Raw genomic sequence first — 27484 nt, forward strand, 5'->3', positions numbered from 1 at the left:
TCAATGGTTCATGACTAAAATTGACCTGATGACTTATAAAAACAGGAAACATTGTCAGACTATGGTGCAAAAGCAGCATGAGGTGTGCTTTAGCCCTGGTTTCCATTACACCCAATGGCCACTAGGAGGGAGTCCACTGATTTTACTCCCCTGCCCGACCAAAAAAATAAATAAATAAAATAAAAAAGAGCTTCAGTATTTAGCATGTAGGAACTAGGCATTTTCTGCAATGAGGCCATTGCATCAAGGCTGCACAGAGTAAGACGACATTGCTAAGGTGCTAATCGTGTTGTTTCTGACCATCTTTTTTTTCCCCGTCATATTGACACTGACTGTAGGATATAACTTAAAAATTGCTCATTCATTACACGGCCACAACATGGTGCATGACAGGTCCTTGGCAATTCAAGAACAACAAGCAACCAGTAACCGTTGGAAGATTGACAAGTCACAGAGTTCCAATAAATATACATATATAGGTTTTTGTGTTGGGCAAACAAGAAGAACATGGATCAAACTTTGTCCAATATCAACTGAACTCTATGCTTGTCTGATAAGCGATGCCCGCTTTGGCAGGTGATGTAAAAATGCAGCAGGCTGGCGAAGGATGCACATGTTATCAATACTTTGTTAATGTAGATTTGATCAGTACAATGTAAAAAAAAAAAAAAATACTAATCTGTCACACCCATTCTGCCTGCATAACACGGATATTCAGTTTTTAAAAATGAAAATCATTGCTAAAAAGTCAAATTTCATACCTGCTGGTGAAGTGAAATTAATCAAACAAAATGATTGATTAATGTAATTATCTCTTCTTCTCACCATTAAGGAAATTACATACTGTGCAGCATCTCTACTGCAAAGCAGTGCCTCTCAAACTGGTTAGTGTTTTATAATAAAAGGAAACACTGAAGCTCTTCAAACCTCCTACTTTTAGTTATTCAGTTATTATTCTGAGCTTTATGCAAGCTTTTTGTTTTTCTGGTACAGGGTGTCCAATGATACAGACAATAGTCCAGAGTACATCATTTTCTGAAGAGAGAGAGAAAGAAAACATGTTTACACTAATTAGAAATTACTGCTTATGTGTTGAACTTGTGAAGCTCATCATCCTTTTTTTTTTTTTTGCAAATTCTACACATAGTACCTTCAAAAGTCATCTTAGGTGTCAAAGAATAGATGGCCATCTTAAGAAACAAAAACATTCACAAAGTTTAAAACTTACAAAAGTGCATAAATGGCCACCAGAGCAAAGGGAGGATTTGGGGGTTGAGAAAACAAAACAAAAAAAGAGACATTTTTTATCTTGCATTACATAAGCTTGTGAGCCTCAAACTATTTGAAATACCAATCAATAACCAAAGAAGAGAAGATGTTAAAATCAAAACATTAAAAATAAAAATACAATTCAAGTCATTCTTCTTGTCTTACAAAGCCTGCTGTGCGCATTAGGGTGGGAGGGACAAAGTTAGTTTGTTCAACAAAATGCCCCGACCCCCTTTTTTTTCCTGGATTTCAATGCCTTGGAAAAAGCTCTCATTACATGAGTACAGTACTTCAAATAAAAACTCAAACAACTTTCAGAATGAAGATATATATATATATATATATATATATATATAAAGTTTTCAAGATTGGGTGAGCTCACTGGGATGGTCTGTCTGATGAATGATGATTGAAATGTTATGCACCATAAGATAAAAATCATACATGAATAACTAACTAGCTAGTGATGGATAAAATACAGAGCTGTAGCTAGCGTGTTAACGAAGAAACCCAAGTAGAAAGAGGGGAAGCTTACCGGTAACACAAAAGCAACTGTGTGATGAAGATGTGAAAACTTCAAACTAAGACGTTTACGCTATTAAAAAAAAAAAAAAAAAAAGGGGGGGGGGATTTATTCCTGGAGTCTGAAACCCTGTGGTGGAAAAGTGGTGAACTGGAAAAAGTGTTACGCATACTGTTCATCTCAGCTTAGATTTGCTGCACGAGGATGTGATCTGCGTGTGATCGTCCGTAAGAGTTAGTCGTGACTGTGTGAATGTGTACGTGGGTGCCTGCGTGTGAGAGTCTGTACTTTTAAATCAAGCAGGTGCTGCAGTTAAGTGAGGCTCAACAAGAGCCAACGACCGACACCAGGAGGCATCCCGGTAATCCTGCTGTGCATCGGATCCTGACCAGAGCCAAGCTGGCAGGATTTAGGTGAGCTGGTGAGGAGCCTCCAGCATCTCCATCAGGAAAGTGTCGATGGGCGTGTCCCCTATCAGTTTGAAGAAGAACAGATGCTCCAGGCACTTTAGGCCGATGGAGCGCAGTGCTGGGAGCCGGAGAAGGAGCTTTGCAAACCTGGACAACAGAGGGAAGGAGGAAGATGCTGTCAGCTGTCAACAAATCTGCAAATAAACTGAATTTAAAAAACAGACTTTTTCCTCCCACTTCTGTGTTAAAATCAGCTGCTCTGAGCTTCAATGATGTCATCATCATGCTGACCTGGTATGTTGCTGGCATGCTTTGCTCATGTGTGGGGTGTGGGCTGATCTTGGATGTGTACCTGCCCTGTTGGTCCGGGTATTTCTGTTTGCAGTATGCTTCCAGGGATGCATAAACTCTCTCCCTCAGCAGCTCCACTTCGCTGGAGTTGGACAAACCCTTAGCATCTTCAAGTGAAGATATAAAGAATTAACATTATCAGTGATGTAAGTGGCCCTTAAAATAAAAAAATAAAAAAAATCATGATGGTGGGGTTGCCGCAGCTTAGGGTCCCTTTACCGCCAGATGCGCCATTTTGAGGCCAAATGTGCTGAAATGAATGAACCTTTTATGTTTCAACATTTTTCTTTTTTAAATCTTTCAACCACATAACAGCAACACAACCAGGTACAGGTACTATCAAAATAAATCTAAAAATAGCTAAGATGGCAAATTTACATAAATTTATGATTATTTAATTAATTTAGAGCCTGATTTATGCGGCTGCATCTCTGTAACTCCGTGTCATGCAATGACGTGCGTGACAGTTTTAAAGTTCTCCGTTGCTGCTTTATTCTGGACTAATCTGACCCTCAACAAGCTTTTCTTTCTACAATCATCACCTCAAATTCAAAGGTAAGCTGTACATTTTCCTGTTGGCTCATTCCATCTCAAGTCATCCAGAGGCTCCCAGGTCACCCCTCCGCTCTGTTCTGTCAGTTTAATATGTTATTCATATTACAAGGTTATGGTGAAATGCCAAATATTAGGTCTATATCTTGCAAACATTTGAAGTTACAGTCTTTGGAAATTTTTGTGAATTTTTCACATATCGTGAAAATGGTGTTTTCTACCAATTTACACAATAAAAAAAATGAGCTCGCTATATGCCTCACAGCTTTGAGACTGCTCATGCCAGATGAACCTTTGGTGTAGAGTTTGGAAATGTTAGCAGTTTTGGTGTATCTAGTGTGATCTGCCTTCCACAAAGACCTCAAAATGGTATAAAACCCAAAATTTTACATGTCACTCATATCTTTGATTAGTTCAAAATCAAAGTGATGGTTTGTGATATAATGGAACCTATTTACACTAGGTTGTTTTAGCAACATTTATAGTTGTTAAAAAAAATTCTAATTTTGTTAAAACAACCTGGTATATCATTTAAATGTGTTGATGTTCTCCAACCTGAGGAATAAAAGCTTCTCAGTGATACAAGTATGCAAAATATTTATTGAATACTTTTCATACCAAAACAACTTGCTTTTGTAACTGTCATTGTTTTATCACAAATGTGGGGTTTTGTGTGTGAACGTCGGTTCAGCTTCATAGTACAGCAAATAACAGAATATTTACATATGAATCATTCAAAAGAAAGCGGTGAAAGCGGCAGCACATTTAGCACAAATACTTCTTAGACATTTTACTCTTTTGGAAGGAAAAAACAAACAACTACACTTGAATTTTCAATAGGCAGCCAAGTAGAGGGGTCAAATGAAAAAATTACACAAGGGTGTCAAAATTTAAAAGGATCCAATCATATTGAAACCTATACCACATTATTTGTCTGATCATAAATATTCCAAAAAGGCACAGTTTGGACTATCTATGACTATTTTTAAGGAGTTATGTGGTAAAACAGCAAGAATGGTGACCAAGGTCAATTTCAGTTTGTACAGAGGTCAGAAGTTAAAGTTGTTCAAATTTTGATAAAAAGTGATGCAAATTATTGGGTGAGTTAATGGTAAGTCTCTTCGGCTGCTCCCTTGTTTTCACTCAGGGTCGTCACAGCAGAACCAAGGTCGATCTCCATGTTGATTTAGCACAATTTTTACACTGGATGCCCTTCCTGACATAACTCCACATTACATGGAGAAATGTGGTAGGGGTGGGGTTGGAACCGGGAACCTTCCACACTGAAACCAAGCGCACCAACTACTTGGCCACTACCCCTGCCTATTGGTTGAGTTAATAGCATTTGAAAAAGGAACAGTTTGCACCATGTGTCATGCTTAGCTGTCACGTTACGGGGTCACATATGTCACAACGTAACCTATGTGACATCATAGAATCCAATGGACGTCAACATTGTTTGCCCTTTACTTTGCAAACCAAACATTCAACAGTCAAAACTATTCCATTTATTAACCCTATTAGCTCAACCAATAATTTGCACCACTTTTTACCAAAATTGAAGTAGTAACTAACTTTTGACTCCTGTAAAAAATTGAAACTGAACTCTGTCACCATTCTTGTTGTTTTTACCCCATAACTCTAGAGCTGAAACAACTAATCAAATTGATCAATTAAAATCGATTATTAAAATAGTTGTCAACTAATTTAATCAATCAATCAATCAATTTTATTTATATAGCGCCAAATCACAACAAACAGTTGCCCCAAGGCGCTTTATATTGTAAGGCAAGGCCATACAATAATTACGTAAAAAACCCCAACGGTCAAAACGACCCCCTGTGAGCAAGCACTTGGCGACGGTGGGAAGGGAAAACTCCCTTTAACAGGAAGAAACCTCCAGCAGAACCAGGCTCAGGGAGGGGCAGTCTTCTGCTGGGACTGGTTGGGGCTGAGGGAGAGAACCAGGAAATGACATGCTGTGGAGGGGAGCAGAGATCAATCACTAATGATAAATGCAGAGTGGTGCATACAGAGCAAAAAGAGAAAGAAACACTCATGGGAACCCCCAGCAGTCTATGTCTATAGCAGCATAACTAAGGGATGGTTCAGGGTCACCTGATCCAGCCCTAACTATAAGCTTTAGCAAAAGGAGGAAAGTTTTAAGCCTAATCTTAAAAGTAGAGAGGGTGTCTGTCTCCCTGATCTGAATTGGGAGCTGGTTCCACAGGAGAGGAGCCTGAAAGCTGAAGGCTCTGCCTCCCATTCTACTCTTACAAACCCTAGGAACTACAAGTAAGCCTGCAGTCAGAGCAAAGCGCTCTATTGGGGTGATATGGTATTATGAGGTTCCTAAGATAAGATGGGACCTGATTATTCAAACCTTATAAGTAAGAAGAAGAATTTTAAATTCTATTCTAGAATTAACAGGAAGCCAATGAAGAGAGGCCAATATGGGTGAGATATGCTCTCTCCTTCTAGTCCCCGTTAGTACTCTAGCTGCAGCATTTTGAATTAACTGAAGACTTTTCAGGGAACTTTTAGGACAACCTGATAATAATGAATTACAATTAGTCCAGCCTTAGAGGAAATAAAATGCATGAATTAGTTTTTCAGCATCACTCTGAGACAAGACCTTTCTAATTTTAGAGATTGCATAAATGTAAAAAGCAAGTCCTACATATTTGTTTAATATGCGCATTGAATGACATATCCTGATCAACAATGACTCCAAGATTTCTAACAGTATTACTAGAGGTCAGGTAATGCCATCCAGAGTAGGATCTGGTTAGACACCATGTTTCTAAGATTTGTGGGGCCAAGTACAATAACTTCAGTTTTTATCTGAGTTTAAAAGCAGGAAATTAGAGGTCATCCATGTCTTTATGTCTGTAAGACAATCCTCGCAGTTTAGCTAACTGGTGTGTGTCCTCTGGCTTCATGGATAGATAAAGCTGGGTATCATCTGCGTAACAATGAAAATTTAAGCAATGGCCGTCTAATAATACTGCCTAAGGGAAGCATGTATAAAGTGAATAAAATTGGTCCTAGGCACAGAACCTTGTGGAACTCCATAATTAACCTTAGTCTGTGAAGAAGATTCCCCATTTACACTGAACAAATTGTAATCTATTAGATAAATATGATTCAAACCACCGCAGCGCAGTGCCTTTAATACCTATGGCATGCTCTAATCTCTGTAATAAAATTTTATGGTCAACAGTATCAAAAGCATGCACTGAGGTCTAACAGAACAAGCCAGAGATGAGTCTACTGTTGAGGCCATAAGAAGATCATTTGTAACCTTCACTAATGCTGTTTCTGTACTATGATGAATTCTAAAACTGGACTGAAACTCTTCAAATAGACCATTCCTCTGCAGATGATCAGTTAGCCTGTTTTGCAACTACCCTTTCCAGATATTTTGGAGAGAAAGGAAGGCTGGAGATTGCCTATAATTAGCTAAGATAGCTGGGTCAAGGTGATGGCTTTTTAAGTAATGGTTTAATTACTGCCACCTTAAAAAGCCTGTGGTACATAGCCAACTAATAAAGATAGATTGATCATATTTAAGATCGAAGCATTAAATAATGGTAGGGGCTTCCTTGAGCCAGCCTGGTAGGAATGGGGGTCTAACAGACATGTTGATGGTTTGGATATGAAGTAACTAATGAAAATAACTCAGACAGAAACAATCGGAGAGAAAGAGTCTTAACCAAAATATCGGCATCACTGAAAGCAGCCAAAGATAACGATACGTCTTTGGGATGGTTATGAGTAATTTTTCTCTAAATAGTTAAAATTTTATTAGCAAAAGAAAAGTCATGAAGTCAATTACTAGTTAAAGTTAAAGGAATACTCGGCTCAATAGAGCTCTGACTCTTTTGTCAGCCTGGCTACAGTGCTGAAAAGAAACCTGGGGTTGTTTCTATTTTCTTCAATTAGTGATGAGTAGTAAGATGTCGAGCTTTAAGGAGGGCTTTTTTTTTTATAGAGCAACAGACTCTTTTTCCAGGCTAAGTGAAGATCTTCTAAATTAGTGAGACCCATTTCTTCTCCCAACTTACGGGTTATCTGCTTAAGCTGCGAGTTTGTGAGTTATACCACAGAGTCAGGCACTTCTGATTTAAAGCTCTCTTTTTCAGAGGAGCTACAGCATCCAAAGTTGTCTTCAATGCGGATGTAAACTATTGATGAGTTTCTCTATCTCACTTACAGAGTTTAGGTAGCTACTCTGCACTGTGTTGGTATATGGCAATTAGAGAACATAAAGAAGGAATCATATCCTTAAACCCTAGTTACAGTGCTTTCTGAAAGACTTCTAGTGTAATGAAACTTATTCCCCACTGCTGGGTAGTCCATCAGAGTAAAATGTAAATGGTTATTAAGAAATGATCAGACAGAAGGGAGTTTTCAGGGAATACTGTTAAGTCTTCAATTTCCATACCATAAGTCAGAACAAGATCTAGAATATGATTAAAGTGGTGGGTTGGACTCATTTACATTTTGAGCAAAAGCCAATTGAGTCTAAATAATAGATTAAATGCAGTGTGAGCTGTCATTCTCAGCGTCTGGTGGATTTAAAATCGCCCACTATAATTATCTTATCTGAGCTAAGCACTAAGTCAGACAAAAGGTCTGAAAATTCACCAGAGAAACTCACAGTTAACGACCAGGTGGACGATAGATAATAACAAATAAAACTGGTTTTTTGGGACTTCCAGTTTGGATGGACAAGGCTAAGAGTCAAGCTTTCAAATGAATTAAAGCTCTGTCTGGGTTTTTGATTAATTAATAGCTGGAATGGAAGGATTGCTGCTAATCCTCCGCCTCGGCCCGTTGCTAAGAGCATTCTGGCAGTTAGTGTGACTCGAGGGTGTTGACGTCATTTAAAAACTAACATTCATCCTGCTGTAACCAGGTTTCTGTAAGGCAGAATAAATCATATGTTGATCAATTATTATATCATTTACTAACAGGGACTTAGAAGAGAGAGACCTAAGTTTTAATAGACCACATTTAACTTGTTTTAGTCTGTGGTGCAGTTGAAGGTGCTATATTATTTTTTTTCTTTTTGAATTTTTATGCTTAAATATATTTTTACATGTTATTGGTGGTCTGGGAGCAGGCACCGTCTCTACGGGGATGTGGTAATGAGGGGATGGCAGGGGGAGAGAAGCTGCAGAGAGGTGTGTAAGACTACAACTCTGCTTCCTGGTCCCAACCCTGGATAGTCACGGTTTGGAGGATTTAAGAAAATTGGCCAGATTTCTAGAAATGAGAGCTGCCTCCATCGAAAGTGGGGATGGATGCCGTCTCTCCTAACAAGACCAGGTTTTCCCCAGAAGCTTTGGCCATTTCCTGCTAATTTAGTCATCGATTAGGTTGCTAACTATTTTGTTTTTACCCGCAAATGTTTCGTTATAATCAACCGACATGTGCTTTGAATCTGAAACCAATGAAGAAGTGCTTCGAACTGCTGCTTCGCTGGTTTCATTTGTTTTATGCTTAATTTTTCCCCACTAAAACCCTAAAGAACATATGTCTGTGAGGGAATATTTACCTTTTTATGTTAAAGTGACCTGTTATGGAAACAGTTTCATAACTGTCTTATGAAACAGTTGATAGATGTATTTTATGCTAACGCCGATGCTAACATGTTAGTATGTCTATGGCATTTTCAATGTTAAAGTTAACATTAAGCTGCTGGCATTCAGCATGTTTGTGCATTTGTTTTCTGTATAATAATTAATGGCTCACCATTTGTTGTTGTAAAAGAGTCAAATGTATTACAAATTATATTTTTTAATTAATTTTATTTATATATTAATAATAACAGCAACAATAGTAATAATAACTATTAATGCTACAATACAATTTTAGAGAAATAGACATGAGTCGCATGTGTCATTGTGAAATGACCACATAGTTTATAAGTTATACAGAGAATGTTGCACATATAATGAGTCAGGCTACAGTTTTTGATTTAGGTTTTATGGTTAACTGGTTATGCTAATTGCTCATTTGCAGCAACAAAAATACCTCTTTTTTCACCATATATTTTATAACATTTATATGTTTCAATATTGTTTTATGGCAACTCAGCACTTTGATAAAGCAATGCCATTTGAAATCATTATTTTTGTTCTTTATTATAAACTGTTTTATTCTTTATTATTTTATATTTCAACAACCAAGGCACATTTGACGATTTGTTGATTTTCAAGTATTTTAAGTTTTCAAATAATGTTCTGTTGTTAAATAAAGTGATGGAAGGAGAGAAAAATTGTTTCCCTGGCACATTTTTTAAAAAATTCCCCGCTAATCCAATTAATCGATTAATCATGTCAAAACCCCATCAGATTCATCGATTAATCGTTTGTTGCAGCCCTAAATAACTCTATCAGCCAAACAAGGTGGTATGGGTTTCAATATGATTGGATAATTTTTAAATTCTGACCCCCGATTGAAAATTCAAGTGGCCAGCTGTTTTTTTTTTTTTCCAAAAGAGTAATGTCTAAATAATATGTGGCAGCACAATGGCTTAGTGGTTAGCACTGCTGCCTCACAGCAAAAAGGTTTCGTAGCGGATTAATCATTTTCTCTGCAAGTTGGCTGCTGAAAACACCTCCGATCGCTTCCTGAATCACAGGGGACCATAAGGTAATTATGTCATGTTTACATTGTCATGTCTTGGTAAAACAGTTGCATGTTCTTTCCTTCTTGTGTGCAGCTGTAAAAGTATGTTTGTGATCGATTTAACATCTCGTTATAATCGTTCAGACGAGCTGCGGTTAATTTTTTCTTTACTCGACTTGACAAAATGCACGTAGCATTGGCAAGCAGATCACACCACGTTGCACGACGTTTATGCATGAAAGATTTTTTTTTGAACATTTCAAAATTCTCTTTGTGCAATTGCACGCGCCAGCGCCCCTCTCACGTTCAGCCTACACCCGTTAAAGACGGGTTTCTCTCCTGCACGACAGTGTGTGCATCAAAGTCGTGCAAGTGTCAGGACACTTTTACCCGCTTCCCTATTAGCCCTCTTTCAGCTTTAACAATCGTTAAATAACAGCCTCATGGAGTATTGGCAGACTTAAAACAGTCTAAAATCTGGAAGAAAAACATTGTGGATCAAGTATTAATAAATAATATAAATAAAGTCTAATATAAATAAGTGTATAAAATGGTCGTGGATCCAATAAGATAATTATTAAAGGGATCATATTTTGCCAATCAGTCTTTTACATTTTCATGTTTAGTGGTTAATGTCCAACATCTCCAAAGTTCCACAAGTCTGAGATGAATTTATGTCACAGTTTAACACCTCTGTGACATAAGTACCAGAAATAACCCATGCCCCTCAGATTCTCTAATTTTGCCTGAATCATTTAATCACCACCACCACCACATGCAAGACCTTGATATGCAAAGTAAAAATCGCTCTGCATCCCTCACAACACACACACCTAAATAAAATGTTTCTGTAATTGTTTTAAAGAGTGAGTTTTTTTCTAAGCACCCTGTTTGTGTTTTGCAATTGAGCGGTGATATTCTCAAAAAAACAAACAAAACAACTACTACTACTAATAATACATGGAATTAAATGCGATTACTTAGATGAATTAATCACAACCTTGTAATTAATACATACAATTTTTAATTGCCTGACAGCACTAATCTTACAATACTAATAAATATGCGTTAGGCAGTCTTCATTATTTTTCAAAAGTTTTAGACATATTAACTGTGTGTAAAATGTCCTGAGCATGCAGACAAACAGCATGTCAGAAGACAGAATGTGGCGTGTCCCACACTTGAAAGATCTTGTCTAATAGTTCAACTGACTAAAGAATTCCTTAAAACAGCAAACTGGTCTGAAAGATTTTTATTATCTAAAGAATTACTGCAGCCATCCTAACAGCAATACAGGTGAACATTATATTTGGGTGATTCTTAGACTATGGGCACTTATTATGTCCTTTGATCATATTGTATGAAAAAACAGAAAAAAGGGGAAATTTCACACTTTTATAGTTATCTTTACAATGAAAGTGTGTTAAGAAATTTGTTCTAGTAGTCCTATGATGACTTTCACCTTTTTTCAGCATCATTATATGCAAATATTGCCGTTTTGTGCTTGTCCCACACCCAGACTTTTGATCTTCAATGATAAAAATGAATGGTAAAGAAACGTTTTTTTAATGTTTTAAAATATCTCTGAATAAAATATCAGTAAAATAATCAAAACATAATTGGGGTATTCAATGTCATACAACTGTTGTGATTTTTTTTTTTAAACAAAATGTAGTTGTCCCACACTATTGCCGTAATTTCCACCACAACACTGTAATGTCCCTAAAAGTTTGTATGAAGATTGTTTGGGTAGTTTCTATGGAGATAAACAGTGGACATCAGAGCACATGTATATAGCGCCAAATCACAACAAACAGTTGCCCCAAGGCGCTTTATATTATAAGGCAATGATGTCGTGGAAATTACATTTACAGGCCAATAGTGCCCGTAGTTAAAGAACACCCATTTAAGGAATTCACTGTACTTTAACATTAACCTTTACATACATATATTTTTCACATTTTTAATGTGTTCTTCCCAAAAAAAAGACCAAAAAAAAAAAAAAAAAAAAGATCTGGAACTGTAACCCAAATCATTTCAAAGTGGAAGAAGCTCCATGGGGGCACTCCAGCCTGTTCTCATTAATCTACTGAGGTCTTGGCATAACTCTATTCTGATTCATTGCATATGTGCCGTCTTTCTGAGAACAATGATGATGAGGCACATATTCAACGCTAAAAACAAAATAATAAAACTATCTTCATGTGGTAGTTTTTAAATTCAATTGGCAATTAAATGATACAAGACTCTGCATCAAAGGTAAACTGAAATAACTCAGGGTGCGAGTGAGAGATGTGGGTACCTGGGTTGAAGAGGATGATGGCTCGAAGACAACCCAGCTCCGTTTTGTCCATTTGCATGTCTCTCATTTTGCTCACTAACTCTGTCAAAACCCTGCAGAGGACACAGGAGGTGAGATTTACAGAAAGAGGGAAAGAGGAAGAAGAGAAGAAACCAGTTAGAAAAAGAGAAGAGACAAGGGAAGGGAGTGTGTGTGGGGGGAGAACAACAAAATTAGAGAGGTTCAGGCTGATAATAAACAGTTTTAGAAGATCAGCATTCACTGCAATAACTGTCCCAACAAGTGAGAACATGGCTGCTTGGTCTGCAGACAACACCTCCAACACCCACCCCCCCCCACCCCCCAAAAACAGAAAGAAGTAAGAAGAAAAAACAAAATCACAAACAAAAACAACTGGCAACAAATTGATTTAGGTGATAAAATTTTAGCTGTGACTGATTGTGTATTTACCTAGTTCATAATAATGTTTTGACATAAGCCACGCCCCACCCCAAGTAGTCTCTTCTGTTTATTAATGCAAATAATGTTATTTTTCTTCAAATATAGAACCATACCACTGGCAAAAGTTAAAAACAACAACAACAACAAAAAAAAAACCACTTGATTTTCAATTTTTCTTTTTTGTTCCATCTAAACAGGTTTTCTCTCACCTTGACCTCATGCCACAGTCTCAATGATGACTGACAACACAAAAAAAATCTGAACATTTAACTCATCCACAAAGGCATGGGGGAGGGGGGGCAACTCCATAAATAAGTCATAATGTCTTGCTTGTTGAAGTTTACAGTCTCAAACCTGGTGTATTTTACATTTAAACATTTTTTAAAACATTAGCTGCACACATGGACAAAATTGTTGGTACCCTTATATTTTATGTACTGTATTTCTGGAGTATAAATCATGTGGTTTTGTTGCTAGTTTGGGAGGCCTTGTGACCAAAAATTCACAACTTTGCTATTTACCTCCACCAACAAAGCTGGAGGAGCTTGTGTTTTCGCTCGTTTGTTAATTATTGTTAATAATTGTTCATATATTCTTATGAACTTTTTACTGAAGATTCATATCCTGATAGGCAAGAGCTGATTAAATTTTCAATCCACAGGTCAAAGTGAGAAAAAAATCTTGGAAAAATCCCTATCTTCAACATTGAACAACTGTCAAAAAATATCCCATTTCTTTCATATTTGAGAGTGTTATGTAAGATGGTATCCTTTATCGACTGAAGTTTGATCTGAATTGATCCATATTACAGATTTTTTGGCCATTTAAATTTAACACTGAAATCCCATCTATATTACAATAGCCAAGTGGCCTCTGTGTGCATGTATGTGTGCATGCGTGGCTTCAATCACAGAGAAACTGGGGAGAGCTGACATTTGCTGTTTGGAATGCTTTCCATATATGATAACAAGAACCTAAACAATTTCTAAAAACATTAAGACAGTAAATTTACATTAAAAAGTTACAAAATTAACAGGAAAGAAAAGGGTTGAGTTCTTCTTCTAAAAACATTCTGGACTCACACACCATTCCAACTCATTATAGAAACTTTGCATAATTTATTACCACCCTTGAAAAATGTCAGCTATGTATTTTATAAACACTACTTAATCAAGAGCCCATGGATCCCCACGGGCAACAGGCTAGTTTAATGTGTATTTTACATTACATCTTAATCAAACATGCCCTAATCACTCTCATATTTGAAAGTGCGGTGCAGACTGGCACTCACTATTGCCTGACAAAAGTTTGATCTGGTGACAGGGTCCTGGCACTCCCCTAGTCTGAGCAATCCTCTACACTAGTCTGCGCGTGTGCAAACCAGGTGTTGCAGTCTGATCTGTCCCCCTGCCTCCACTGCGCATGCGTCATGTTGGAGCGTTAGCAGCGATTAACAGATTGTCGCCTTGTTCTGCTTAAAACTGGGTTAAGAAGTTTTACTTTGTCATCTGATGGTTAAAAGTAACATTATACCCTTGATCGGTACAGGGTCAGACTCAGAGTCAGACTCAGATGCACTGTTGTCGCGCCTTGTCTTTTATTGTGAAATAATGCTGAATTTATTTGTAAATGATTGTTGCACAAAAGCTTCAGAGATCTGTCGCTGAGACAGATGATGACTGCAGTGCAGTTTTAAGCAGAAACAAGGTGATAATAGGTGAACTGCTGCCGACACTCCGAAATGACGCATGCGTAGTGAAGGCAGGGGACTGATCAGAAGGGGGAACTGCACAGACTGCGACACCGGATCTGATCCGGATTGTGAATTTTGTGGACCTTTGAATTTAATATTGAAAAGCCCATTTGGTGCACATTTTGCATTATAACTCAATCAAAAGTGCCTCAATCACTCTCATTTATGATAATGACGTGCAAACTGGGACTTTCAACGAATAGACTAAGTTTGACCGGCATCTGATTCATATTGTGGATTTAGTGGATATTTGATTTTAACATTAAAAAGCCCTTTTGATCTATATTTTGTATTATATTTTAGCTTATAAAAAGCCACTTCTAACAGGACTTTGACTTTTTCCAAAGTAAAAATTTGTGGAATTGGAAACTAGTGTTGGCGGAGGTTTGCACTCTACGAGGGCAGTGCGCGAGTTAATGATAGTAATTATAATGACTATTTATATACACTGAAAAAAATATAAACGCAACACTTTTGTTTTTGCTACCATTTCTCATTAGCTGAACTCAAAGATCTAAAACATTTCCTATATACACAAAAGACATTTTTCTCAAATAGTGTTCACAAATCTGTCTAAATCTGTTAGTGAGCACTTCCCCTTTGCAGAGATAATCATCCCACCTCACAGGTGTGGCATATCAATATGCTGATAAGACAGCATGATTATTGCACAGGTGTGCCTCAGGCTGGCCACAATAAAAGGCCACTGTAAAATGTTCAGTTTTATCACACAGCACAATGTCACAGATGTAAGTTTTGAAGGAGCGTGCAGTTGGCATGCTGACTGCAAGAATGTCCACCAGAGCTGTTTCCTGTGAAATGAATGTTCATTTCGCTACCATAAGCCATCTCCAAAGGCGTTTCAGAGAATATGGCAGTACATCCAACCTCCAAAGTAATTTGGCAACAAGAACAAGACAAAATGCGTTCATAAACTAAAAAAAATATCACTCACTTTTTGAGAACTGCCTCCTCAGATTTACCATTCAGTACAATACTGTTTGCATTTCTTAAAGATGGAAGTAAATGAAGTCCAAGACATATTTAGTGATTTGAAAATGTTCATGTGTTCACCCCTGACCTGTCTAAAGAAAATAGGCTATAAAAGTGACGACTTACTGTAAATTCATTCAAGGGTGCCAATAAAAACACTCAAAATATAAACGCAACACTTTTGGTTTTGCTCCATTTTGTAGGAGATGAACTCAAAGATCTAAAACTTTTTCCACATACACAATATCACCATTTCCCTCAAATATTGTTCACAAACCAGTCTAAATCTGTGATAGTGAGCACTTCTCCTTTGCTGAGATAATCCATCCCACCTCACAGGTGTGCCATATCAAGATGCTGATTAGACACCATGATTAGTGTACAGGTGTGCCTTAGACTGCCCACAATAAAAGGCCACTCTGAAAGGTGCAGTTTATCACACAGCACAATGCCACAGATGTCGCAAGATTTCAGGGAGCGTGCAATTGGCATGCTGACAGCAGGAATGTCAACCAGAGCTGATGCTCATGTATTGAATGTTCATCTCTCTACCATAAGCCGTCTCCAAAGGCGTTTCAGAGAATTTGGCAGTACATCCAACCAGCCTCACAACCGCAGACCACGTGTAACCACACCAGCCCAGGACCTCCACATCCAGCATGTTCACCTCCAAGATCGTCTGAGACCAGCCACTCGGACAGCTGCTGAAACAATCGGTTTGCATAACCAAAGAATTTCTGCACAAACTGTCAGAAACCGTCTCAGGGAAGCTCTCTGCATGCTCGTCATCCTCATCGGGGGTCTCGACCTGACTCCAGTTCATGGTCGTAACCGACTTGAGTGGGCAAATGCTCACATTCGGCTGGCATTTGGCACCGTTGGAGAGGTGTTCTTTTCACAGATGAATCACTGGTTCACACTGTTCAGGGCAGATGGCAGACAGCATGTATGGCGTCGTGTGGGTGAGCGTTTTCTGATGTCAATGTTGTGATCGAGTGGCCCATGGTAGCAGTGGGGTTATGGTAGGAACAGGCGTCGGTATGGACGAAGAACACAGGTGCATTTTATGATGGCATTTTGAATGCACAGAGATACTGTGACGAGATCCTGAGGCCCATTGTTGTGCCATCCATCCAAGAACATCACCTCATTTGCAGCAGGTATAATGCACGGCCCCAGGTTACAAGGATCTGTACACAATTCTTGGAAGCTGAAAATGTCCAGCTCTTGCATGGCCGGCATACTCACCGGACATGTCACCCATTGAGCATCGTTTGGGATGCTCTGGACCGGCATATACGACAGCGGTTGTACCAGTTCCTGCCATATCCAGCAAACTTCGCACAGCCATTGAAGAGGAGTGGACAACATTCCACAGGCCACAATTGACAACCTGATCAACTCTATGCGAAGGAGATGTGTTGCACTGCATGAGGCAAATGGTGGTCACACCAGATACTGACTGGTATCCCCCCCCCCCAATAAAACAAAACTGCCCCTTCCAGAGTAGCCTTTATTGTGGACAGTCTAAGGCACACTGTGCACTAATCATGGTGTTCTAATCAGCATCTTGCTATGGCACACACTGTGAGGTGGGATGGATTATCTCAGCAAAGGAGAAGTGCTCACTATCATAGATTTAGACTGTTTGTGAACAATATTTGAAGGAAAATGTGATATTGTGTATGTGGAAAAAGTTTTAGATCTTTGAGTTATCTCATACAAATGGGAGCAAAACCAAAAGTGTTGCGGTTTATATTTTTGTTGAGTGTATATATATTTCTGAATCATGATATGGGGAACAAACTGGTACCATTTTTAAAAAAGTTGAACTGAAAATTACCCCAAAATAACCAGTGTTATTTAAAGTGTTGCGTTTATATTTTGTTGAGTGTATGTCCAGCATACATACTATATCAGTTTTTTTTTTTTTGACTTTATGAAGCATTTTGTTATGTTGTTGTTGATACTTTGGACATTTTTTAAAATATTTTTATTTGAAAAAAGCTTTATTTGCATTTAATTAGACCATATATAAATGTGTACAAAGAATATCGGGGTACCAACAATTTTGTCCACGTGTATCAAACAAATCCCAGTCTCAGTGACTTGATTAACATGTCTCTTCATTCTGTGCTGCAGCACAAATTACAATATTAACAGAAATCAACCAGACATTCTCCCCCACCCCACCCCAAACAAACAAAAAAAAAAAAAGAAAAAAAGAAAATGTCACTCACTTTACATCTGTAATACAACAATTATACCTTAGTAATGTAAAATCAGATTCAAGAATATTAAAACCATCTCTGTTCTTTTACGGAAGAACCAGCTTCAGTAACTCACATCAAACAATATAAATATTAAGCCCAGTGTCACAGCTATACTTCTTTGAAAACAAGAATGATAGGCTTTGAAAAGTTTATACGAGGTCTGTTAGAAAAGTATCCGACCTTTTATTTTTTTTCAAAAACCATATGGATTTGAATCACGTGTGATTGCATCAGCCAAGCTTGAACCTTCGTGCGCATCGCGTGGGTTTTTTCACGCCTGTCGGTTGCGTCATTCGCCTGTGAGCAGGCTTTGGGTGAGCAGTGGTACCACCGTCTCGTCGGATTTTTATTGTGAATAAATGTCTGAACGATTTGGAGCTTTGCTGCCTCATTTTTTTCCTAGAAACTGTGAGAGACCTCCAGGTGGACACCATTCGGAAAATTCAGATGGCTTTCAGGGACGATTTATGGGAATTACACAGATTAAGGAGGCCTCCAGACGGTTTAAAGACCGCCCACAGCTGCTGAGAGCGCGCTGCGCTCCGAGCCCCGATCGTCAGCTCAAACCCCGCTGAATCAACCAGATCATTTCCAACGTGAAGGCTTTGTTGATCATGGACGTCGTTTGACTTCCACAAAAGGCAGAAGGCTGTGGACATCCGCACTTTTTCAGCACATTCCTCTGTTACAGGAGTTTTTTCATGGACACGAAGAGCGCAGGGATGCGCCACCGTGCCGCTAATGGCGCGGCGCAAACCACCTCCATGTTGGTCTCACAAGATGGTTTTTCAGATGGCTTTCAGACGGATTTTCCAGTCGTGTGACTATCCGAGAATGTGCATGAGCTGGACATGCCACAACATGTCCTGTGAGGCTTCATCACGGCGTTGCTTTGCGCCATGCAGCTCTGTCGCGACGCGCGGAAATTCTCCGCTCCTCTTTCCATGACAAAACTCCTGTAGCCGTGGAATGTGCCGTGCATTTCCAAACTGGCACGCTGTTTTTATCCGGACGTCGTCTGACTAGACAGGAATTGCGGGAAGACGTGGACATCAGCACTTTTTCGGCACTCTGAGATAGACATGCGGCAGAGCCGCATGGCATAAAACAACGCCGTGATGAAGCCTCACAGGACATGTTATGGCATGTCCAGGCTCATCCACAATTTCTCGGATAGTCACACGACTGAAAAAACCACCGAAAGCCTGTCTGAAAGCCATCTCAAAGCCGTTCTGTGCAGACCAACACAGAGGTGGTTTTGTGCCGCGCCATGAACGGCTTCCGTGGCGCATCCCTCCGCTTCTCTTTCCCATGAAAAAAACTCCTGTAACAGTGGAATGTGCCAAAAAAGTACTGATGTCCACGTCTCCTGCCATTTTTTGTGTAAGTCAGACGACGTTCCCGGAATCAACAAAGCCTTCACGTTGGAATGATCTGGTTGATTCAGCCTGTCGATCGGCGCGCTCTCAGCAGCGTGGGCGGTCTTTAAACCGGCTGGAGCCCTCCTTAATCTGTGTAATCCCCATAAAATCGTCCCTGAAAGCCTCTGAATTTTCGAATGGTGTCCACGCTGGAGGTCTCTCACAGTTTCTGGGAAAAATTGATGCAGCAAAGCTCCAAATCGTTCAGATATTTATTCGCAATAAAATCCGACGAGAGGGTAGAACCACTGCTCACAGTGTGAATGACGCAACCGAGAGGCGTGAAAAAACTCATGCATGCGCACGAAGGTCAGGCTTGGCTGATGCAATCACACGTGATTCAAATCCATATGGTTTTTTAAAAAATAAAAAGGTCGATACTTTTCTAACAGACCTCGTATATGATAGGTAAGTTTAGTGAGTTATATGATTAGATAATGTCGGCTTATTTGCTACTTGTTGTCTGGTAGAAACGGTTTTCTGCTTTTATCAACAGTGATCAATGTTAAGGTTGTTTGTTTGACCCCCTACTAGCCTGGTGGGCAATAAATTCTTATTTGATCCTATATAAGTTTTATTTATTAACATTTACCAAATAAAAATAATTATAATTAAGCTAAATGGTTCAAAAGGTTGTCAAATCTTGAGACATTTTGCTGACATTCATGAATCCTAATAGAATTTTTTATCTGACTGTCAAACCATTTAATCTTAAATCACAGCCACACAATCAAGCTCAACAGCTGACTACCTTACCTTGTACTTACAGTGTGTTTTCTATGGGAAAAATACAAAGTCAGCTTTTTTATGTGTCTTAATGAATTAAAATAGTTGCATTATAGTGTTATCTGTGCAATACTTTTATTATTTCTAAGACTCTAGGCCTCATTTTACTTTATTATTTAAAGAAAGACAACTTTTTATAGCCTGCCCCTGGAAAGAATGAACACCAGTTTATGCCTTTGAGAGATCACTCCTATTCAGTTTTCCTGCATTAGTTTTTTCTTGTCTCTTTTAATTGGGAGAAGGCCTAAGCAGTGGATCACTCCTCTCAGTCTTGTCTGGTTGAGGTTTCTTCCTCAAAACACCAGAGGGAGTCTTCCTTTACCATTGTTGATGTGTGCTTGCTCAAGGGGGTTGGTAAGATTAAACATTACCCATGTGTAGCACCGTGAGGCAGCTTTGTTGTAATATGGCGCAATATAAATTGAATTGATAATATTTTATCCACCTTGCTCTCAAACCTACAATAAATTGGACAAACATAGTTGACATTTTCCAGACATGCTCTACTGCCACAGAATTTTTTTCCCCCAAAATGATATAAACTGCTTAATTAGTAAGCGGAGTAGTTTATTTTCTTGCCCCATGTGGCTTTTTACTTGGTCCGGACAATTGGGCTAGCCTTATTATTGAGCCCTGACTAAAATGCAATTTTTTTTTTCTTAAAATGCACATTGAGGCAGTTCTAATAATATCTTTTTACTGTACAAAGATGTTGGATTGCTATGAATTTGGTGGTAAAAGTGGGAGGGAGTTTTGGCACAGAAGTTTGCAATTATGAAATGGGACAGTATTATCAGACACAGGAACCTGAAGATAATGTGTTTGTCTGTCATTATGTGCCATCCTTGCGATGGACTGGCAGCCTGTCCAGGACATACCCCATGTCTCGCCCAATCAATGACTGCTGGGATTGGCTCCAGCCATCCCCAACCTCAGCCCTGAACTGGAATAAGTAAGTAAGTCCCTTCGGCTGCTCCCTTGTTTGCACTCGGGTTGCCACAGCCAAATCCAAGGTGGATCTGCATGTTGAATTGGCACAGGTTTTACGCCGGATGCCCTTCCTGACGCAACTCCACATTACATGGAGAAATGTGGCAGGGGTGGGATTTGAACCCGGAGCCTTCTGAACTGAAATAAGTGGATTCAGAAAATGGGTGTAACTGAACATGAACAACAGCGCCCCCAACAAAGGTTCAGCAGTACTATCTATCCATCCAGGAATTTTAATTAACACTGGCAACTGAGGGTAAATAAATGACATGTAACACACTTTTTAACATCCCTAACTCTTTTTACACAATATGAAACATCACCACTTAATGAGAAAGAAATATACTGAAATTTAAATGTTCTGAATGTTTGTGTGTGTGGTTTACGTTGTGTGACCTACACAAGCCCCCAAAAACCACTTAAACTCCTTGGTCAGTCTGCCACACTACTTCTTAGTACAGTCACAACCTCATCACTATTCCCCTCACTTTTATAGTTTTTGGTCAGAAGAAGCTAATCAATCTTTTGATTCAATCAGGTGCATTGGTGATTGCGTCAGGTGAAATCACTGCAGTCAATTAATTTGGTCAACTCAAATTCAAAATACAGTCCCACTATGTTTTTACTGGACCAGCCTGCTCTATTCTGGGTCAACGTTTTTTTCAGACTAATAGTATCTATCAAAGGCCTCAGGCTCTGAGTTCTCATTGTGTTTATATTATGCTGACTTAAGAGGAGGGGTTCAAGAAAGTGTTTGTGTAGTGGCGTCATTACCTGTCAAATATGGCCCCAACCTCGGCATTGTGCGCCCTGTGTATTCAATCACAATGTGTATACATGTCATTACACAGTTACATTGTTATTACAGTACTTTGGCTTTTTACCCCTCAGCTATTAAGCCTCTCAAGTCAATATACCCTCACATGGTGAAAATTTATCATGTTACAACTACTGCATGTGAAGTTGATTTGTCTACATTTTCCACCCTTAATTTCAAGAACAAGGACTTGACACAGATTTTAATATAACAAATAATGATGGTACCTAAATGAATTTAACTGTTTCACCATTAAAATGTAAAATGTTTTTATGTATTAAACATTTTTCAATGGGTGAAATACAGGAGCCCTAAAGCCCAAAACACAACATTTGATACAAATAATCTGCTAAAATTCTATTTCATATCACAAATCAGAGAATATTTTACATTAATCATTATTTCTGATTTGATGTCTACGTGTTCAATGACAGATGTCTACAAAGGTTAAAGAAAGCAGGGTGAGAAGTGCAAATACCATGCATCCAGAAAGTATTCACAGCGCTTCACTTTCCAATTTTACTATGTTAGTCTATTCCAAAAGTGGATGAAATTCATTTTCTTTCCTCAAAATTCTACTCACCAATACCCCCATAATGGCAATGTGACTTTTTTGGGGGGGATTTTTGCAAATGTATTAAAAAATAAAATAAGAAATCGCATGTATTCACAGCCTTTGCCATGAAGCTCAAACTGAGCTCAGGTTCTTTCTGTTTCCCACTGATCATCCTTGAGATGTTTCTACAGCTTAACTGGAGTCTACCTCGGGTAAATTCAGCTGATTGTACATGATTTGGAAAGACACACATTTGTCTACATATAAGGTCCCACAGTTGACAGTGCATGTCAGAGCACAAACCAAGCACAACGTCAAAGAAATTGTCTGTAGACCTCTGAGACAAGATTGTCTTGAGGTACAAACCTGCAGAAGAGTACAGAAACATTTCTGCTTCTGCTGCAGCGATCGGGGGAGAAGTCAGGGAGGTGACCAAGAACCTGATGGTCACTCTTTCTGAGATCCAGCATTCCTCTGTGGAGGGAGGAGAAACTTCCAGAAGGACAACCATCTCTGCAGCAATCCACCAATCAGGCCTGTATGGTAGAGTGGCCAGACGGAAGACACTCCTTCGTGAAGGCACATGGCAGCCCGCCTGGAGTTTGTCAAAAGGCATCTGAAAGACCTCTCAGATCACAAGAAACGAAATTCTCTCGTGTGATGCACAAAGATTTAATTCTTTGAGATGAATACAGACACCATGTTTGGAGGAAACCAGCACCATCCCTACAGTGAAGCATGGTGGTGGCAGCATCATGCTGTGAGGAGGTTTTTCAGCGGCAAGAACTGGGAGACTAGTCAGGATTGAGGGGAAAGACGAACGCATCAATGTACGAGACATCCCGGATGAAAACCTGCTCCAGGCGCTCTTGACCTCAGACTGGGGCGACGGTTCATCTTTCAGCAGGACAATGACCTAAGCACACAGTCCAAGATATGAAAGGTGTAGCTTCAGGACAACTCTGTGAATGGCCTTGAGTGGCCCAGCCAGAGCCCAGACCTGAATCGATTGAACATCTCTGGAGAGATCTGAATGGTGGCTGTGCACCGATGCTCCTCATCCAACCTGATGGAGCTGAGAGGTGCTGCAAAAAAAACAAAATGGGTGAAACTGCCCAAAGATAGGTGCACCAAGCTTGTGGCATCATATTCAAGAAGACTTGAGGCTGTAATTACTGTCAAGGTGCATCAACAAAGTACGGAGCAAAGGGTGTGAATACTTACATGTCATTTCTTAGTTTTTTTGTTTTGTTTTGTTTTTAATACATTTGCAAAAATGTATGTATGTGTAATATATATATATGTATATATATATATATATTATATATATATAACTTTTTCCATGTTGTTATTATAGGGTGCTGTGAGGTAGAATTTGAGAAAAAAAAGATTTTACGTCCTTTTGGCATACGGCTGTTAACATGAAAAATGTGGAAAAAAGTGAAGCACTGAACACTTTCCAGATGCACTGTAGGTCTGTGTGCAATCTTACAGGCTTCTGCACTTCATCACTTGAGCAATTTTGGTCAATCATATATTTGCAGAACATTTGTGTTGAACAGAAGAACTGTTTAAAGAGAGAGAAAAAAAATCTGGATCCAGCAAATTAGGTTGGTATTTGGTAAAAAAAAAAAAAAAAAAAAAAAATTCCATCAAGAGCAAGCAGTAATATTAATTTATCTATTTTAATGATTAGGATAGGGATTTTGTTTGTCCTGAAAGATTTTCTGCCATTTTATAAAATGCTGAAAAAAATTTAAGCCACTGCAGTGAGTTTACTACTTAATATAATTTGCTCACTTCAGAGTCACTGCAGTGAATTTATTGCTTAATATAATTTGCTCACAAACATATACCATTGTGATATCTGCATTCTCTCTAAACAAAACACAATTCAGCAGATTTAAACAGACACCGATGCCAAGCTGAAAGAGAAGCCTGCTGCTAGAGAGCGCGCCACAAAGAAATTAAGAAGTATTAGACAAACAAAATCATTGAGCCATTTGCCATAAGCTCAGTTAGTTTGCTTTAAAACCAACTGGATTTCTACAGGAAACTATCCCATTATAACAATGTAATTACTGTGTAATTAACATTTAATTGCCACTTTGTGATGTAGCTAAAATGTATTGTACAAGACTGTATGGTGCTGCAGCTTTTTGTAATCAACTGTGCTATTTTTTAAGACTGATCCATTGCACTTAATATTCTAAATTTATTGAGGGTATGCATTTGACATTTGATATTTTATACATAAAATATGGCATAACTCCTGCAAATATGTATTTTTGCAGATATAGCTACTGATTCACTGTGCCCCGTGATTCACGTGCCCCAAAAGTGAGGTTCAGAAAGCAGAAATGAATCTGAGCTTCAGTATAAAGGTGTCTTTCTGCAGCACTCACCCTCTCCTACTGCAGGGGAGAGAGGCGGTGAGACGGCAGGGGTAGGAGGAGGAACACGGAGGCTGAGGAGAGAGGAACAAGAGAGATCAAATAAAAGGCCCCAGCGGGCTTCCGGAGGTGCTAAATACAAGGATGACCATGCATGCCTGGGAATTTCATGGACACCCGAATTTTATTATTTTTTGTTGCTCAGCACTAGGATTTACCTCTCTAAAGAGGAGGGCTCTTTAAAACTGCAGGGCAGCAGATTTGTGCAAAAAGTGCACTTGTCTGGCAGCACTCAAGTGTTCAAATCAAGCTTCTAGTTTTCTAAATGCACTTCAATGTTTTACATTGTGAGACAGCTGAAGTCTTATTTGGTGTGTTGACTGCATCTAGAGCTGTCGGGAGACTATTTTGTCTGGGGAATCAGCTTCAAAGATGGGCCAGATAAATAAAGGAAAAGACAGATACGACATGCACAGGAATCTGAGAAAGATAAGCCAGATGGTGCAATTCAGACACACTCTGGATTAAAAAAACCCTGATTAACTGATTTCTTTAAAAATAATGTTCTGTGGCATCTGTGCTGACCCATTAAATAATTTACGATTAACATCACACACACTTTGCAACTCAGTCCTACAATTTGTGCATTTAATACCTCGAAATGACACGTGATTTATCCTGCTGGCTCCCTCTGCTGGCAGCTGCTGGTGCTACAGGAAAACATTAAACATTAACATGATTAAAAAAAACAGGACAACTTTGTAGACCTGACTTCCTTAGTAAAAGATTTGTCAGGTTTGGTGGATCAAAGAGAACAAACCTATTCATTAATTCAATTAGTGTGGAAACAAAAACTAAGAATCTATATTTTAAAACATCAATTCACATTGTTAAAGTGTCAACAAAATTTCAGTTTCTCAAATTTGAAGATTCAGCTTTTAGGCCACCAAGTTGAATATGTTCAGGTTTTTAACTGTCAAGATGTCAGTGGAACCTGAAATGAAGGATTCCTTAATCAGGAAAATCATCTTTCGCTGAAGCTTTTCCCAAACCAACTAAAGTTTTGTAACTACAAAATATGTAAGTAGATCCAGCTCCACAAATTAAGATGAACTGAAACAAGACAAAGCGACTGTCCGAGTGCACACAAAAACAGTAGTGGTCCACATACCGAATGGAACCACCAACCTCCAGACTAAGTCGCTGACACGACCACCTAAAAGTATCTCTTGGTGGCTTCCTTCACTCGTGTCCTTCTGCAGTTTTTGAGGACGGTCTGCTCTTCACACTTACACAGGGGTCAGACTCTTTACATTTCTTTGTAACCGATTTTCTACAAAATATTTGGCAAGTTGGAATGTTCCTGTAAGCGTCCCTGACAGACAAATCGAGCTTGCTGTAAAAACGACTTTTCATTATTGGTTTAGTTACAATCAGGGTTTCAGACAGTAAGTTCTGATAAACATGCTGATAGTTTCACATAAACTGTTTTTTAATGCAGCACCTACAGGATCAAAAGGAGCTTAGTCAGAGACGTGGGCAGAGACAGACTGATGGGGGCAGGGACAGACGAAGTGAGAAAAACTTCAATTTACACATCCTAATTTTTTCCCTCCAGATTAAGCAAAAAGGACTCAAAGGGTGAAATTACCTATAAATTTTTGTATCTTCAGTTCTGCTGTTTCCTCATTGGTCAGTGTGGCAGGAGGGCAGGTGGTGCCAGCACAGCTGCAGTGGGTGGAGCAACAAGAGCTGCAGAAGCCTAGACATGGAGGATCGTGCTCCCTCTAGGGGCTCAGAGGAGGGAGTGCAGTGCCAGTGGTCAGTCTGGGCCCTGAGGTCCTGCTGGACTGAGAGCCCTCATTTCTCCTGGACACATCGGAACGTTCCGTTAAACAGCTGGAAGGAGGCGTTTTAACATGGAGTCTGAAGGAAAATGAGCGGAATTTTCAGCCTGTAGCAATTCAATTATCTTTTCAACAAAGGGAATTGTTTTGTACAAACCCAAAGACAGCTTGGAGAGGATGAATAAAAAGAGAGAAGAACTGAGGGTACAATATTAAAACTTTTACTCTGACATGATACAACAAACAGAAACAAGATTCAGAATTCATGACTGAAAACAATTATTCAGATTTTTTTTTCCTTCTTTCAATCCCAGAAGCACACAATCAGCTGCACGTGTATGATGGAGTACAAAGAGGACAAGGAACACACGGGGGGGGTTGGGGGAGTGCACAGCGTCTGTTCTCATTTTTTTTTGTTTGTTTGTTTTTATGCAGTCTTTGTATTTAATACCTTGTAATATATAAAAGTTGGAGAGAAAAAAGAACTTTTAAAAAGGTGAAAACAAGTAAGGAAGAAGATTTTAGGTCGACGGTAAAATAGGATTTTCTTGATTTTCCATCTCAATATGTGGACCGATTGAAGTCCAGATACTGCCCGCCTTTTCTTACCCACTTCAGAACTTCAAAAATCATCAAACTAAAATCACTGAGCAAATGTCTGCAGTGTTTCAACACAGATTTAAATCGGCTCCTGCTCAAAGCTGCCGATTCTGGATTTGGAGCCGATTTTTCCTTTCTGGTCAAAACTGACCCCCCCCGCCTCCCACAAATTTTTGGTGGCAGTATCCAGCTTTAGCCGCACATGAGCGAGCCCACAACAGGTCCACAATTAAAAAGCATGGAACCTACGGTTGAAATTAAGTTGAATGAAAACCAAGTTTAAGCTTTTGTTTTAAAAGTGATAAAGTAGCGAGCACACAAAATGTCACTGCATTCCTATTGGAGGCCTTCTTCAGTACACAACAGTCATAAAATACATCACAAGCAAGTACTGAGCGGTCCCCCTTTCTAGAAATGACCCCATCCGACACGTGTTGGCAGTGATAAGTAACCCAGTGAGGGCTGGTTTCAAGGCTGCATAGCTCACACACTGCTCCTCATCCACCAAAACCTTAAGATTTGACCCTGACATCAAACCCAAACGTCAATTCTTCAGTCACAGCCTGCG

General features: G+C 39.1%; 1 protein-coding gene across 1 annotated transcript in view; it reads right to left on the reverse strand.

Annotated features, from left to right (window-relative positions):
* Positions 1-2090: 2090 nt before the first annotated feature.
* The window catches only part of rxrba (retinoid x receptor, beta a), a 97784-nt gene continuing 72390 nt past the window's right edge, over positions 2091-27484 (reverse strand). Inside the window, exons 10-11 of the mRNA XM_034161371.1 lie at positions 2555-2660; positions 2091-2349 (exon numbers count right to left, since the gene is read on the reverse strand). Of these exons, the coding sequence (XP_034017262.1) occupies positions 2202-2349; positions 2555-2660 (254 nt within the window). The 3' untranslated portion in view covers positions 2091-2201. The remainder of the gene's footprint in view (positions 2350-2554; positions 2661-27484) is intronic.

The sequence above is a fragment of the Thalassophryne amazonica genome, chromosome 20, assembly GCF_902500255.1.
Source record: "Thalassophryne amazonica chromosome 20, fThaAma1.1, whole genome shotgun sequence".
Taxonomy (NCBI): Eukaryota; Metazoa; Chordata; class Actinopteri; order Batrachoidiformes; family Batrachoididae; genus Thalassophryne; species Thalassophryne amazonica.